Below are 15,416 nucleotides of genomic sequence, written 5' to 3' on the forward strand. Positions count from 1 at the left end.
GTGTTCTTCCTGTGTCTGCGTGGGTTTCCTCCAGGTGACTGTCTGTGGGGAGTGTGGTGTGTTCTCCCTGTGTCTGCGTGGGTTTCCTCCAGGTGACTGTCTGTGAGGAGTGTGGTGTGTTCTCCCTGTGTCTGCGTGGGTTTCCTCCGGGTGACTTTCTGTGAGGAGTGTGGTGTGTTCTCCCTGTGTCTGCGTGGGTTTCCTCCGGGTGACTGTCTGTGACCAGTGTGGTGTGTTCTCTCTGTGTCTGCGTGGGTTTCCTCCGGGTGACTGTCTGTGAGGAGTATGGTGTGTTCTCCCTGTGTCGGCATGGGTTTCCTCCGGGTGACTGTCTGTGAGGAGTGTGGTGTGTTCTCCCCGTGTTGGCGTGGGTTTCCTCCGGGTGCCCCGGTTTCCTCCCACAGTCCAAAAACACACGTTGGTAGGTAGATTGGAGACTCAAAAGTGTCCGTAGGTGTGAGTGTGTGAGTGAATGTGTGTGTCTATCTTGCCCCGTGAAAGACTGGCGCCCCCTCCAGGGTGTATTCCCGCCTTGAACCCAATGATTCCAGGTAGGCTCTGGACCCACCGCGACCCTGAACTGGATAAGCGCTTACAGATAAGGAATGAATGAATGAAATTCAAATAAATTTGATTCAAATTCATTTGCATTTAACTGATGTTCATTTTAATTGAAGTGAAAAACAAAGTGAACAGCTATAATGAAAAAAAAAAATATATATATATATATATATATATATATATGTATGTGTGTGTGTGTGTGTGTGTGTGTGTGGACTTCAATATGGTTTTTAGCACATTATATTGACCCTTAACTCAAATGTGACCAGGTGAAAAAATCAGGAATTTGCTCCTCCTGTCTATTATAAGTCTATTATATCTGTGTATTATAACACAAACTTACTGAATTAAAAAAACACTGTTGAACCAAGATTAAACCATTCTAATCTACGATTAGGCTAAACTCCACAAGCCAAGTTTATATCCAAAACCTCTCAGTGGTAAACTTTTGCTGACCTCTGTTTTCAGATAAAAACCTGTGTCCCTCCAACACCTGCAGATAAGGCACCTGTTCTCTGACCCTCAAATAGGTCAGTAATGATGAACGGAGCACTGCAACTAACACTGTTTATCACAGTGACATGCACAGCTGGAGTCAACCCACCAGCCCCTCTCATCACACCACAGAAACTGCCACAAACATCAGTCAAGCTCAACCTGCCCTTGAACTGCTGTAAGTGATGGATTATGCATGGGCAACAAAGTGGTGAATGATTATCACGGAAAACAAGGCTAGCAGCTACACTGTAGGCAAGGGGACAAGCCAAGACATCTCACCTCTCCTGTTGTATTTGGGGTTAAACAGGAGAAAAAAGGGCAGATTTATTAAAGAGATTTTGACTGTATACAACAATATAATCATCACACAGGACATAAAATCCAACCAAAATGCACCAGTTTCATTTTGGTTCAACACATTTTATCTAAAATGACATTGCAGATTATATGATAGAGGAGATATAATAAGCAGTGGTCAGTTATATTTATTAGGTTTGATATTTCTTATGGATGATGTGAATGCTTACATCTCTAATAAAATCTGGATTTAAAGGCCACATTCACCATTTTAGTAATAATTTTTTAAAAATTACAGATGAAGATGTGCCATTAGCATTTAGCATGTGGGCCACTGGAGGAGTGTAATAGAGGGAAGCTAAGGCAGTGGACGGTTGGCCAGTAGACAAATACTTGTGTTCAAAGGAATAACTTTAATATCACACCTTTCGTGACTTCTTTGTTAACAGGAGATTTAAGAAAAAGAATAGAGCCAGCTACGTCAACTCCATTAAGTTTGCTTTCTAATAATAGTATAAGCTAACAGCAGTAAATTCTGTGAAAATACTGATAAGGGATATGGCTAATATCACTTGGAAATGAGTTTTAGTGGCCGGAATGAGGGATAAAAAGAGGCATTCTGATATTGCTCCAGTTCCTAGAGCCCCACATTTATGTGAAAGCACAAAGCCTGTAGAAATAAGTGTACTGGAACAATGTGGCAAAACTGAGAACAAACAGAACCAAGCAAAAATGGTTAAAATCCAGTGCTTCTGCTTCTCGGGCCTCACTCCGGGGTGCTGTGTCTCATTCTCATTTAAAGAAATAGCTGTGGAAACTTGTCATTCAGAACAAGTCTGTTTAGACAGAGAGAGGATCGTACTGTTTTGTTTGATCCTTGTAGTATTTTGACCAAAGCATGAAACAGGTTTTATTAAGGCCACAGTGAACTGTTGTTAATGGAAAAGGATTCAAACACAATTCAGAAGCAGTACATTCGAAAACTGTCTGTTTTTGAAGAACATTATTGAAATATTTTTCAAAATATAACAAGGCTTATATAATACATCAAAGTTTCTTTTTTCCTAATATAATTTTCTATGATGGGTGGCACAGTGGAGCAGCAGGTAGTGTCTCAGTCACACAGCTCCAGGGGCCTGGAGGTTGTGGGTTTGAGTCCCGCTCCAGGTGACTGTCTGTGAAGCAGTGGTAGGTGTGTTCTCCCTGTGTCTGCGTGGGTTTCCTCCGGGTGACTGTCTGTGAGGAGTGTGGTGTGTTCTCCCTGTGTCCATGTGGGTTTCCTCCAGGTGACTGTCTGTGAGGAGTGTGGAGTGTTCTCCCTGCGTCTACGTGGGTTTCCTCCGGGTGACTGTCTCTGAGGAGTGTGGAGTGTTCTCCCTGTGTCTACGTGGGTTTCCTCCAGGTAACTGTCTGTGAGGAGTGTGGTGTCTTCTCCCTGTGTCTGTGTGGGTTTCCTCCGGGTGACTGTCTGTGAGGAGTGTGGTGTCTTCTCCCTGTGTCTGCGTAGGTTTCCTCCGGGTGACTGTCTGTGAGGAGTGTGGTGTCTTCTCCCTGTATCTGCGTGGGTTTCCTCCGGGTGACTGTCTGTGAGGAGTGTGGAGTGTTCTCCCTGTGTCTGCGTGGGTTTCCTCCGGGTGACTGTCTGTGAGGAGTGTGGAGTGTTCTCCCTGTGTCTGCGTGGGTTTCCTCCGGGTGACTGTCTGTGAGGAGTGTGGTGTGTTCTCCCTGTGCTTGCGTGGGTTTCCTCTGGGTGACTGTCTGTGAGGAGTGTGGTGTGTTCTCCCTGTGTCTGCGTGGGTTTCCTCCGGGTGCTCTGGTTTCCTCACACAGTCCAAAAACACATGTTGGTAGGTGGTTTGGGGCCTCAAAAGTGTTCATAGGTGCTAGGGAATGTGTGAGTATGTGTCGCCCTGTGAAGGACTGGCGCCCCCTCCAGGGTGTGTTCCTGCATTGCGCCCAGTGATTCCGGGCAGGGCTGGGGAGCAATGCGACTGCTTTCTAAAATGTAAAGAAGCACTATTCTAAAACCTCACAGAAGTGTTTGTTTATCCATTATTTGTTAATCAGTGAAGTTTGAATTGGAAACTTCTCACGTGGGAGAAATATTTTTATTCATCTATCATCACATCAAGGTGATGGCCCTTGGTGAGATGTTTTATAGCTGAACGGTTCGACCCATCCATCCTAATGAATAATACAAGTAACCCAGTGGTGTCCTGGTGTTCTGACACAGACACTGTCTATATTTAATCAACATGAGGGCCATGTCAGCACACTATTTCAGTGAAATTAAAGAGGTTTACGGTAAGAGGACTCCAGGAGTGTGTCTCTGAGTGAATGATGAGCGATGAGAGAGAGAGAGAGAGAGACAGAGAGAGAGAGAGAGAGAGAGAGAGAGAGAGAGAGAGAGAGAGAGAGAGAGAGAGAGAGAGAGAGAGAGAGAGACCTTTGGCTGATTATTTGAAGAGCAGAAGCATGCAGATGGGCTGAACAGAAGCCTGTCTCTCCCCCCTCCTGTTTGCCTATTGACATGATAATGGGTACAAATTGATGAAGACATTTCACTCACTCTCTGACAACTGCGTGACACAATACACAAACACTCCACCACCCACAAGCACTCATTAATCACAGTCCTGCTCCTCCTCTGTCTAAAGCCTGCATTCATCAGCTAATTCCCTTTTCCAACGACACCCCTCTGTGTCTCTCAGAGACGCCATGTAATCTAATCAGCTCGTGTACTTAATCAGCTTTAATGAAGTCTTGATCCTCCAATTAGACCCTATCAAACTATTTACTCACTCTCCGGACATAAATATCCACTCTAGCCTGCAGCCTGCAGTTTTAGTTCAGTTCTTTTTAAGGGCATACATGCGAGGACAGGCATTTTTCAAGGACGCAAACCACATATTAAATACATAACATATGTTTTAAATAATGTAAAAAAAAAGTAGAGCAACATACAATTATAATACTAGTATTTTTTTCAGTATGTAATGTGTCAGGGTGGGCATTCAATTGTTCTATGATTCCAGCTTCCATTTTTTTTCATTTACACATTCATTCATTCATTCATTATCTGTAACCCTTATCCAAGTCAGGGTCGCGGTGGGTCCAGAGCCTACCTGGAATCATTGGGCGCAAGACAGGAATACACCCTGGAGGGGGCACCAGTCCTTCACAGGGCAACACACACACACTCACACATTCACTCACACACACACCTACGGACACTTTTGAGTCGCCAATCCACCTACCAACGTGTGTTTTTGGGCTGTGGGAGGAAACCGTAGCACCTGGAGGAAACCCACGCAGACACAGGGAGAACACACCACACTCCTCACAGACAGTCACCCGGAGGAAACCCACGCAGACACAGAGAGAACACACCACACTCCTCACAGACAGTCACCCGGAGGAAACCCACGCAGACACGGGGAGAACACACAACTTCTCTTTTTTTTGCCCTTTAACTTTTACATTGAATTTTCACGTATATTATCTAACATACACGATTTTTCAGATAATAAAAAACCTTACTGATAGATAACTTTAATTTGCACAGGAGCATTCGTTACATAAAGCTTCCTTTGCATTTATAAAACTTCAAATAATCCAAAAAAAACCTTACAATACAAATAATCAACAATCCAAATAATACAATCTCAACTGGACTGGTTTACCTCCATCAGACAACACCTTTGAATAAATATTACAAGTCAGAGCAACACACAGTGCTGGTATATAGTTAATAAGATGAATGAATATGGACCTGTATTGACCCATCGGACAATGAAAAAGCATTGATTATCCTGAAAATACTTAGGCTTATGCTTAAAACACTTTTACCTAATTACTCAGTGAAATATATAGAGGTGCTCTCTACACCGCGTGTTTATATAAAGATAAAGTGCTCACCTTTGGAGATGGAATGACTGGAAAGCTGTAACAAATCAATGAGATCAATGTAATCAGCTAACAGCTGAACGCCATTGCCAATCTCTGGTGGATAGTTCACAGTCTTTGTGTTTTAGTTGCTCCCCAGGGCTCCATCGGAAAGCAGTATGACGAATGTGCTTAATTAGATTACATAATAAGTATAGTGCACCTGGCACATTTGAGCTTCACGCCAGTCTGGCCAAGTATGCGATACAGTTACAGATTACAAAGTATGGAAAGGGGATTTAAAAAGGAAATGTGTTTTCTTCACATAGGAACAGCTAGCTACACATATACACACAGACACTCTCCCTATCAGAGCCAGCACTGTGTCTGGCTTTCCATCATATAGATTAGCACCCACCAATCACATAACACTCCAAAGTCGATGTTCAGTAACTACCAATATACTCACCTGCCATTTCAAGGTTACCTAATCTAGATGATTTAGAACAAGTCTCCATTTCCAAAGTAGTGACAAGAGATGTGGCTAACAGTTTGTGCAATGAGATTTCACTATTCACCCATCGCTTTATTCGTCACTGTCGGTTCTGCGGCCCTATATAAGAAAAAGAAAAATAATAATCTCCCCCTGCACCAATTCCCAGTTGATGATTTAGGAGAACCTGGCAACTCCACACAATCAAAGGCACTCAACACTGACCCATAATGCCTGGCTAATTAAATAACTCACTAACTGATTCATCACACGATCAATACGCTGCAGGGATAGTTTATGGACTCTGTTCGATTCATCGCTGTAAAGGAAGAACCGTAAACTAACACAGCACTTACACAAATCCATGTAAATAGTTGTGAAGCACGCTATGAATTTCTCATATCAATGTTTGCTAAGTCCATGATAAGAAAAAGGTATTTTGAATTGGTATTTTGAAGAATGTCTAGAACAGTATGGCTCAGCTACATCATATAAAACCTAATACGTCGTGATCGATTGTGGACACAGGGAACAGTGCTGCTGTTGGAGAGGGCATGACTGGTGAAAATCTTAATCAAAGAGTAATTAATTGCACTTTTTGACTGCAGATTATTGTGTGTGTGTAGTGTGTGGTGTGTAACAGTGTTTATGGCCCCTTGGTATGTGTAGATTTGAAGTTTGGCAGCACGATTGATTAGGACATGGAGTGAGGTACGACATCACTTTGATCCAGCTGACCTTTGCAGTCGTAAATCTTCAGTCCAACCCAATTTTGAGTAATTGCTTTCAGCCTACAGACTAGAGCAGGGTGGGGCCATGGTCTAATTAGAGAAGTCTAATACCTCCAAATAAACAATAAAAATCTAGCACAATCAGCCATCTTCCAACCTGATTAACTAGACCTGTATGTGCATGATAAACGACGGCTTTACATTTAGATACGTTACAAGCTGCCAAGAAGAAATGCAAGATTTGAAATCAATGTTGGTTGCAAAACTGAGGGCAGTGATTTCACATCATACATTTTACATTTAATTGATGGCATTGCTCTACACAGACCTGTAAAAGCATAGTATAGGTCTGTAAAGTGAAAAAAGGAATGTATAGCTTAGCATAAACAACAATGTTCAGGATATAGACTTAAATGTCTTAAAATGATGTGAATTTCTAGCTACTTGTGAAATCTGATGTACAAACCCAATTGAAATGTGTCTTTTAAATATTAAGAAAACAAATATGACAAAATACTTTTACTAGAACTTTAACTGTGTTGCCCTGGATTTGAAAGGAAAATAAAACAATCAAAATATTCCTCTTATAATAGTAATATATTAGTCAATAATAATAAATTATGTTTATTTAATTTAGTTTATCCAATCCTAATCTAATGATAAAAACAAATGATTCCAATGACTAAAAACAATTTTATAAACTTTTATGTTGTATTAAAAGTGTTGTCTTATTTGATTATATTTTTATTATAAAAATTGTCTTATTAAAAGCCCTAGTTTTCCCTCCACTTCTGAAATTACAATTATCAACTACATTGAAGTCACTTTTGAGTAGTTTATGGGGATGCTTAGTAAATTAAGAATTTAAAGACGGCTTAGATGTCTGAACAGAAACATTAATCTGAAAATAACCCCAACACCACAGGTGTAAACTGCAATCTGATAAGCATTTAAAATGGGAACTGAACTCCAAATGGTAGACACTGGGAGAGTTTTCTGTCCCCTCCCTTTGATTCCCAGACACTAAACTCGCGAGGTGACAGTTTAAGGAAACTGAAACTTTATGAACAAGCGAGCCCAAGACGAGTTTAAGGACCTTGGACCTTCATAGTTTAAAAAAATGCCATTGCCAACTATTTACACAGATATGTGTACACCATTTAGCATAAAAAAAATTTAGCAATGCTAACATGCTAACCAAAGGCAAAACGTGAACTAGCCGTCAGTGTTTTCCTGTATTCACCAGCTTCCTATTTGACTCATCATTTTCACAATAAATGTTTAATTGAAGCTGATGTTATATTTCTTATGACACCCCCCTTCCACCTTCAACGTCATTTTATGGGACATTTTACAATTTTCGTATTCAAACATTTAGCTCCACCTTAAATAGGTCAGTTTACACGGCTAATATTAATGTTTTGCCAGCTTCTTATTAGAATTTTTTGTCCTGAGGTAAATAGGGGACTATGAGAACGCGAAGACAGCTTTTGAAACATGCTGGGGAAGATTATTCCCGAGTTTCTTTGTTTAAAACACAAGCCACCGAGTTTACACAATTAATTCATAGCCAACTCAGCATCTGACTAGTCCTACTGGGCTCTAAGCTGTCTCCATGTTTTTTTAAAGCGTCGCAAATGTGTTCTCCTGTTTTACTCCATCTTTGGTCATGGAGTTTTAAAGAGGACAGCTACTTAGTGTTATCTCAGTTTACTTGGTCGCTTCCATAGCTGAAGCACAGTGTTTGTCTTCCACTGTGTGTCATACCTGGCAACCTGGGATTTGGAAACAATACTGGGGATTGGGCACTGGGTGGGATCACATGCCACAGAAGAGGGATCCAGAGATGCCAGTACGTGCTTCAGTTTAGCATGTTTCTTTAATCTCTGGTGACACATCCTGGTCATTTTATGATTTAGTACAGTAAACATATTACATTTCTCACATTGTTTGGACATCTCACAAGCTTGAGAAGCCAAAAGTATATATTAGACTGTGTCGCCCTCTAGTGGTGCATGGTGCAATAACAACAAAGCAAACTCATCCGAATAGCAATGACAATTTATGTTATAGTTTAAAAAGTACAATGAGAATTATTGTTACAGAAGGAGTACACTTTATTAACAAGGCTAATATTCTTCAAACTCCTCATCCTCTTCAAAAGAGTCAATTCCCACCTCTTCATAATCTTTCTCCAGAGCTGCCATGTCCTCTCTCGCTTCCGCGAACTCTCCCTCCTCCATCCCCTCTCCCACATACCAGTGCACAAAGGCTCTTTTGGCATACATCAGGTCAAACTTGTGGTCCAGACGAGCCCAGGCCTCAGCAATGGCTGTAGTGTTACTCAGCATGCACACGGCTCTCTGCACCTTGGCCAGGTCTCCTCCGGGGACCACAGTGGGGGGCTGGTAATTGATGCCCACCTTAAAACCAGTGGGACACCAGTCAACAAACTGGATGCTCCTCTTGGTCTTTATAGCTGCGATTGCAGCATTTACATCTTTGGGCACCACGTCTCCACGGTAAAGGAGACAGCAGGCCATGTATTTACCATGACGAGGGTCACACTTCACCATCTGGTTTGAGGGTTCAAAGCAGGCGTTGGTGATGTCAGCAACAGATAGCTGTTCATGGTAGGCCTTTTCAGCAGAGATCACGGGAGCGTAGGTGGCCAGAGGGAAGTGGATACGAGGGTAGGGCACCAAGTTGGTCTGAAACTCTGTTAGATCCACGTTCAGAGCTCCATCAAATCTGAGAGAGGCAGTGATGGAGGACACTATCTGACTGATTAACCTGTTGAGATTAGTGTAAGTGGGCCGCTCTATGTCCAGATTCCTACGACAGATATCATAGATGGCTTCATTGTCCACCATGAAGGCACAGTCTGAGTGCTCCAGGGTGGTGTGGGTGGTGAGGATGGAGTTGTAGGGCTCCACGACTGCTGTGGATACCTGAGGAGCCGGATAGATAGCAAACTCCAGCTTGGATTTCTTGCCGTAGTCAACAGAGAGACGCTCCATTAACAGGGAGGTGAAGCCAGAACCAGTACCTCCTCCAAAACTGTGGAACACGAGGAAGCCTTGTAGACCAGTGCACTGATCCGTCTATGAACGGAGAGAGCCAAAACAAAACCAATCAGATGCACATTTTGGGTCATATACAATAAAGGATTTTTTTTAGGGACTCAAACACAGCAAAAAATTTCTAATGTGTGTATACTTGCAACCGTAACTAAGAACCCTTCAGTAACTTGACTTTCAGAGTATGACAAATATTCACTTACAATTACTAAAGTAAGTATTCATTCATTATCTGTAACACTTATCTGGAATCATTGGGCGCAAGGCAGGAATACACCCTGGAGGGGGCACTAGTCCTTCACAGTGTGACACACACTCACACATTCACTCACACACTCACACCTATGGACACTTTTGAGTCGCCAATCCACCTACCAACGTGTGTTTTTGGACCGTGAGAGGAAACCGGAGCACCCGGAGGAAACCCACGCAGACACAGAGAGAATACACCACACTCCTCACAGACAGTCACCAGGAGGAAACCCACGCAGACATAGGGAAAACACACCACACTCCTCACAGACAGTCACCCAGAGGAAACCCATGCAGACACAGAGAGAACACACCACACTCTTTACAGACAGTCACCCGGAGGAAACCCATGCAGACACAGGGAGAACACACCACACTCCTCACAGACAGTCACCCGGAGGAAACCCACGCAGACACAGGGAGAACACACCACACTCCTAACAGACAGTCACCTGGAGCAGGAATCGAACCCACAACCTCCAGGCCCCTGGAGCTATCTGACTGCGATACTACCTGCTGCGCCACCGTGCCGCCCAACAAAGAGCCAGTGTTGTTTAATGTTTTATTCCAAAAAAGCAGGAGCATACACGATCAAATGTTTGACAGCTGAGACCAATTGATTAAATATGTGACATCAGGTTTATTTCTGCTTTACTGGAATTTTGCTGCAGACTAAGAGACTAACATACACTATTAACTTAAAGCTGTATTACCAATTTGAGTGTGTGAGTGAATGTGTGTGTGTCTGTGTTGCCCTGTGAAGGACTGGTGCCCCCTCCAGGGTGTGTTCCCGCCTTGCGCCCAATGATTCCAGGTAGGCTCTGGACCCACCGCAACCCTGAATTGGATAAGGGTTACAGATAATGAATGAATGAATGAATGTATTACCAATTTGCGAACACGATCCAAGACTGAATCAATGATCTCTTTTCCGATAGTGTAGTGTCCACGGGCATAATTATTAGCAGCATCCTCCTTTCCTGATATCAGCTGTTCAGGGTGGAAGAGCTGACGATATAGCCCCGTGCGAACCTCATCTGCACAATGAAGGACAACAATAATTCATTCTTATTGCACCATTTTTGACACCTTATTCAACTGCTCTACACTGGACAAAAGATTCATGTTTAAAAAGATGTTGAAGTTGTCTTATACCATTTATTTTGAATAATAGTCATCTCTTGTTTTCTTTGTTATTAGTGTTTTCATTGTTTGGTTCACTATTGTAGCTTTGAAGCAACATGCCCAGTTTAGCTCCACTTACCAATGACCGATGGTTCCAGATCTACAAAGACGGCCCGTGGGACGTATTTGCCAGCACCGGTCTCACTAAAGAAGGTGGTGAAGGAGTCATCATGGCCACCCACAGGGGCACGACTAGGCATTAGGCCGTCTGGCTGAATACCATGCTCCAGACAATACAACTCCCAGCATGTGTTGCCCATCTGAACACCGGCTTGACCCACATGGATGGAAATACACTCACGCTATTGGGAGAAAAACAGAAAAAGTAAAAAGATGAACGTAGGAGTTTGCGTTACAGCTGTGCATTAGCTGCAGCTAAGGATCTAATGTAATGGAGCTCATATTTATATAGTACAGAGTCCTTGTAAATGTACATGGAGTTTTGTGTCTCTAGAACATTCGAGCTGGAAATAACATGTTGCCTCAATTAAGCTCTAAGCAGTTACTTTAAACTGTGACTGCATACCACTCTGGGGCATTTAGTAATGTACACCAAAGTCAGGGGACTATTTATACTAGCTACACCGACTACTGCCATGTGACATCAAAACATTTCTATGAAGGCTGATTATTGCTTGATCCCTTTGTTGAATAGTCAAAACGGCCCTTACCTACAAAGCTACGAAAACATATATTATTTCTGAATAATTTATATATCTGAATGATTCTGATTAAAAAATACACATTTCTGTACTCTCAGGAAGTGACATCCAGAGTCATAGTAACCACGAGACACATCTCTGGTGGTGCCAGTGTATGACACCACAATTTAGGAAATTACTGTCATATAATGCGAGGTTATAACAAGGTTATATTAAGGGGAACAAAAATAAAGTTAGTAAATCTTATGATAAATTCAGGTTACCATCACACAACGAAGTACTGGCTTCTATTGTACTATTTTGGAACCACTCATTTGTGATAAATCATTACTAATATATAATTGAAATTACTGTAAGTACACTTTAGTACAAGTCAAATTCTTTTCGGGCACAGCTATTGTAATTTGTAACACTATATATTGGTATATTTTGTGCTACTGCATTATGTTTATTAGTGATTATTTTGACATTGTCTTACTGTTTGTTAATATTAGTGACTTATATTTTATATTCTATTAATAAGCTCATTTTATTATGTTTTAGGGTTCAGGCCTGCAGCTCTGAGAAATATATTTCAGTTGTATTAGAAGACTGACAAAAATAAATAAATATGACTAATATACTTGTAACGTAATATAATTTAAATGTCATATTAGTAGTGATTTAGTTCAAATTAGTGGTTCCAGGATAACATAACTGTCTTTTTCTTTTTACTTTCTATTTTGACAAGGGTTATTAATACGTAAATACAGCAGGCTGATCTTACCATACTGATCTTGGTCTTTTATTCCGTTCTAAGTGGTAATGTTAAGTAGCTGTGGTTGAAGAGAAGCTCCACACTGTCTCAGTTCAGGTAGCGTCAGTAAGGCAGTGCTGCTCTATTTACAGCAGCTCTATTTACTTTCCCTCCCCCTTACTCTCTTCTGCTGGGAAATTCAAGCTTCAGCTGATCATTCATGGAGTACACACAGCATAGGGAGTTTTCAAAATTAAATGTTTCCAGGAAGGCTACTCACATCTTTCTGAAAAGAGGGGGTTTAATGAGACAAAAACGTTTGTTCTTTTTGGTGCCCTTTAGCATTTTATTTTCGCTGCTGTTTAAAATAATATTAAGTGTATACCCTGAGTGTATACCACTGTTGTCCCACTGAGGTAGAGTGACCAGACGTCCTCTTTTACCCGGACATGTCCTGTTTTTTAGACTAAAAAAAATGTCCGGGCGGAATTTCACAAACGTCCGGCATTTTGTTTTTCTAGAGCTTACATAGAACTTCGAGAAGTTTCGTTCACAAACTAGTCCCGCCCTCCCCTACTCCGATTGGTTCGCTTGAGTGAGAAGGGGGCGTGGTGAAGTAGTCTAAAATCTATTGATTGGACGGTCTGACTGTAGAGCTACCGTTATTGGTCGATAACCTTCTCTGTAAACATTTAATTGGTCCGTCTGCACGTCAGTAGTCGTCCACCCACCGGAGACGTGTCCTCTTTTTCACCGCGTTTTCTGGGCGGACCACTGCTGATTAAACAGAATTTTAAACAAAATGCCACATTTTAGCACTTTTCCATTCACAGTCCAATTTACATTTTTCTCCTTCATTAGGTTATTTTTGTTATTCTTTATAAATAAGATTAGTAAATAATTTTAATCAGCACAGTGTCAACATTTTTATCATTTAATCATTTTATATCAGGCTTATCCTCATTATTATATCTCTTATAGTTGTTGGTAATATTTGTATTAGTGTGTTTTTCAGAATAAAAGTCTCTGTGAATGTAAACTCTGTTTGAGGAGATTATAAATGAGTTATATCCTGTACAGGACAGTAATCTGAGTGCTCCAATGGTGGACCAGCAGTGGTCTACAGTCAGTGGCGTGACAGCCTTTTTATGTCAGCTCTATATAATATATATAATTTGTAATAATATACAGCTTAATTTCCAGCTGTATATTCACTCAAAAATGTCAAATTCACCATCACCCTCCCTATCCCCAGCAGATAAAACTGCCCCTTTATCTGAATCAGTTTGCACTTGTTAAGGCCAGATGTGCCATAAGTACTTCGTTGAAAAAACGACCATCCATTATCTCACTGTAGCACGGCAGCCAGGGTGTTAACCCTCTAAAAACTGCTCAATGTTCTGTTATCTTAGCAGCAGCATTTTGTGTCTTCTCAGTCTGAGAGTCTTCTCAGTGCTCTAAGTTTGATAATATAATATCAATAATAAAACATTCCAATGTCTTTGTATGCTAGTCAAGGTCACTAAAATTTCAGAAAAACTCAATCAGCTTTTTGGTTATTATTCAGATGAATAATAAATAATGAGAGTATTTTACTACAATTTTTAAACAATACATTAAGTTCAGTTGTTGAAACGACATATATTATGCAAAATGATTTAATAATCACAGACTAACTGACCAAGAAAAAAAAGCATATTAATATTTTAACATGTGATGTGAATTGTGTCGTTGTGCCTCCCTCTGGTGGAGATTTTGCATTACTACACCCAGACATGAAACAATTATTGACTGTTGCACGGCTCTCTGGGTAAAAGCCTTAACAGATTAATGCATTTACTCATTTCCAGTACTATGTCTGCTCAAGCATGATGCAAGTCAGCCAGCAGAGAAGAGGGTAACACTTTAAATTACAGCCCTCTAATTACAGGGTAAGTACAGAGTATGTACCTATTGAGTAAGTCGTAAGATGAAATAAGATAAAGGGCATGATACTATCCATCCATCCATTATCTGTAACCGCTTATCCAATTTAGGGTCGCGGGGGGTCCAGAGCCTACCTGGAATCATTGGGCGCAAGGCGGGAATACACCCTGGAGGGGGCGCTAGTCCTTCACAGGGCAACACAGACACATTCACTCACACACTCACACCTACGGACACTTTCGAGTCGCCAATCCACCTGCAACGTGTGTTTTTGGACTGTGGGAGGAAACCGGAGCACCCGGAGGAAACCCATGCGGACACGGGGAGAACACACCAACTCCTCACAGACAGTCACCCGGAGTGGGAATCGAACCCACAACCTCCAGGCCCCTGGAGCTGTGTGACTGCGACTCATTCGATCATTTCCTCATTAGTCAGCTGTGTTCATATAATGCCCCAATACATAGGCTCAATAGTGATGATGAGTATTGTGGTAAATCACATGTCCTTCCTGAACCTAATGAGTACAAAGCACCTTAAAACTCTGCTAGAGCCTGTAATGAAAGTAACTGACCTTTCCCTTCTCTGTAGGTGCACTGTAAATAACTTTAAATGATCTATAATTACATTCAGAAACACGGTGAATTCAAAATAGTAGCTGCATTCCTTATTTATAAAAAATGACAGTAATAGGCGACTGACAACTACTCGACGACTACTGACGTGCAGACTGACCAATTAAATGTTTAAAGAGAAGGCTATCGACCAATAACGGTGGCTCTACAGTCAGACCGTCCAATCAGAAGATTTTAGGCTATTTTACCACGTCCCCTTCTCACGCAAGCGAACTAATCGGAGTAGGGGAGGGCGGGACTAGTTTGTGAACGAAACTTCTCGAAATTCTATGTAAGCGCTAGAAAAACAAAATGTCGGACGTTTGTGAAATTCCGCCCGGACATTTATTTAAGTCTAAAAAAGAGGACATGTCCGGGTAAAAGAGGACGTCTGGTCACCATATTTCTAGTATCATGCCCTTTACTTACTCAGTTCTTATTTTAGCTTACGGCTTACTCAACAGGTACTTTCTCTGTATTTACCCAGTGATTAGCG

The 15,416-nt window shown here is 41.5% G+C and overlaps 1 protein-coding gene across 2 annotated transcripts; it reads right to left on the reverse strand.

Annotated features, from left to right (window-relative positions):
* Positions 1 to 8,594: 8,594 nt before the first annotated feature.
* LOC136710654 (tubulin alpha chain-like) lies at positions 8,595 to 12,884 on the reverse strand. 2 transcript variants are annotated; one of them, XM_066686376.1, is made up of 5 exons: positions 12,661 to 12,884; positions 12,411 to 12,570; positions 11,062 to 11,284; positions 10,686 to 10,834; positions 8,595 to 9,569 (listed from the first exon to the last, which is right to left on the reverse strand). In XM_066686376.1, the coding sequence occupies exons 2-5, from the start codon at positions 12,411 to 12,413 to the stop codon at positions 8,595 to 8,597; spliced, it is 1,350 nt and encodes a 449-aa protein (XP_066542473.1). In that variant the 5' UTR covers positions 12,414 to 12,570; positions 12,661 to 12,884. The 2 variants fall into 2 exon arrangements, with proteins under 2 accessions (XP_066542473.1, XP_066542474.1); XM_066686377.1 differs by having other exon boundaries at positions 12,411 to 12,662; positions 12,766 to 12,823.
* Between the last annotated feature and the right edge of the window lie 2,532 nt (positions 12,885 to 15,416).

This window comes from Hoplias malabaricus, chromosome 12 (assembly GCF_029633855.1).
Source record: "Hoplias malabaricus isolate fHopMal1 chromosome 12, fHopMal1.hap1, whole genome shotgun sequence".
Classification (NCBI taxonomy): domain Eukaryota; kingdom Metazoa; phylum Chordata; class Actinopteri; order Characiformes; family Erythrinidae; genus Hoplias; species Hoplias malabaricus.

What these genes read in the sequence shown, in the direction of transcription:
- LOC136710654 (XM_066686376.1), bottom strand. An exon ending in TCTGGAACCATCGGTCATTG is followed by an intron (nt 10,835 to 11,061) that starts GTAAGTGGAGCT and finishes TTCATTGTGCAG; the next exon opens with ATGAGGTTCGCACGGGGCTA. An exon ending in TGGATCGTGTTCGCAAATTG is followed by an intron (nt 9,570 to 10,685) that starts GTAATACATTCA and finishes CTCCGTTCATAG; the next exon opens with ACGGATCAGTGCACTGGTCT.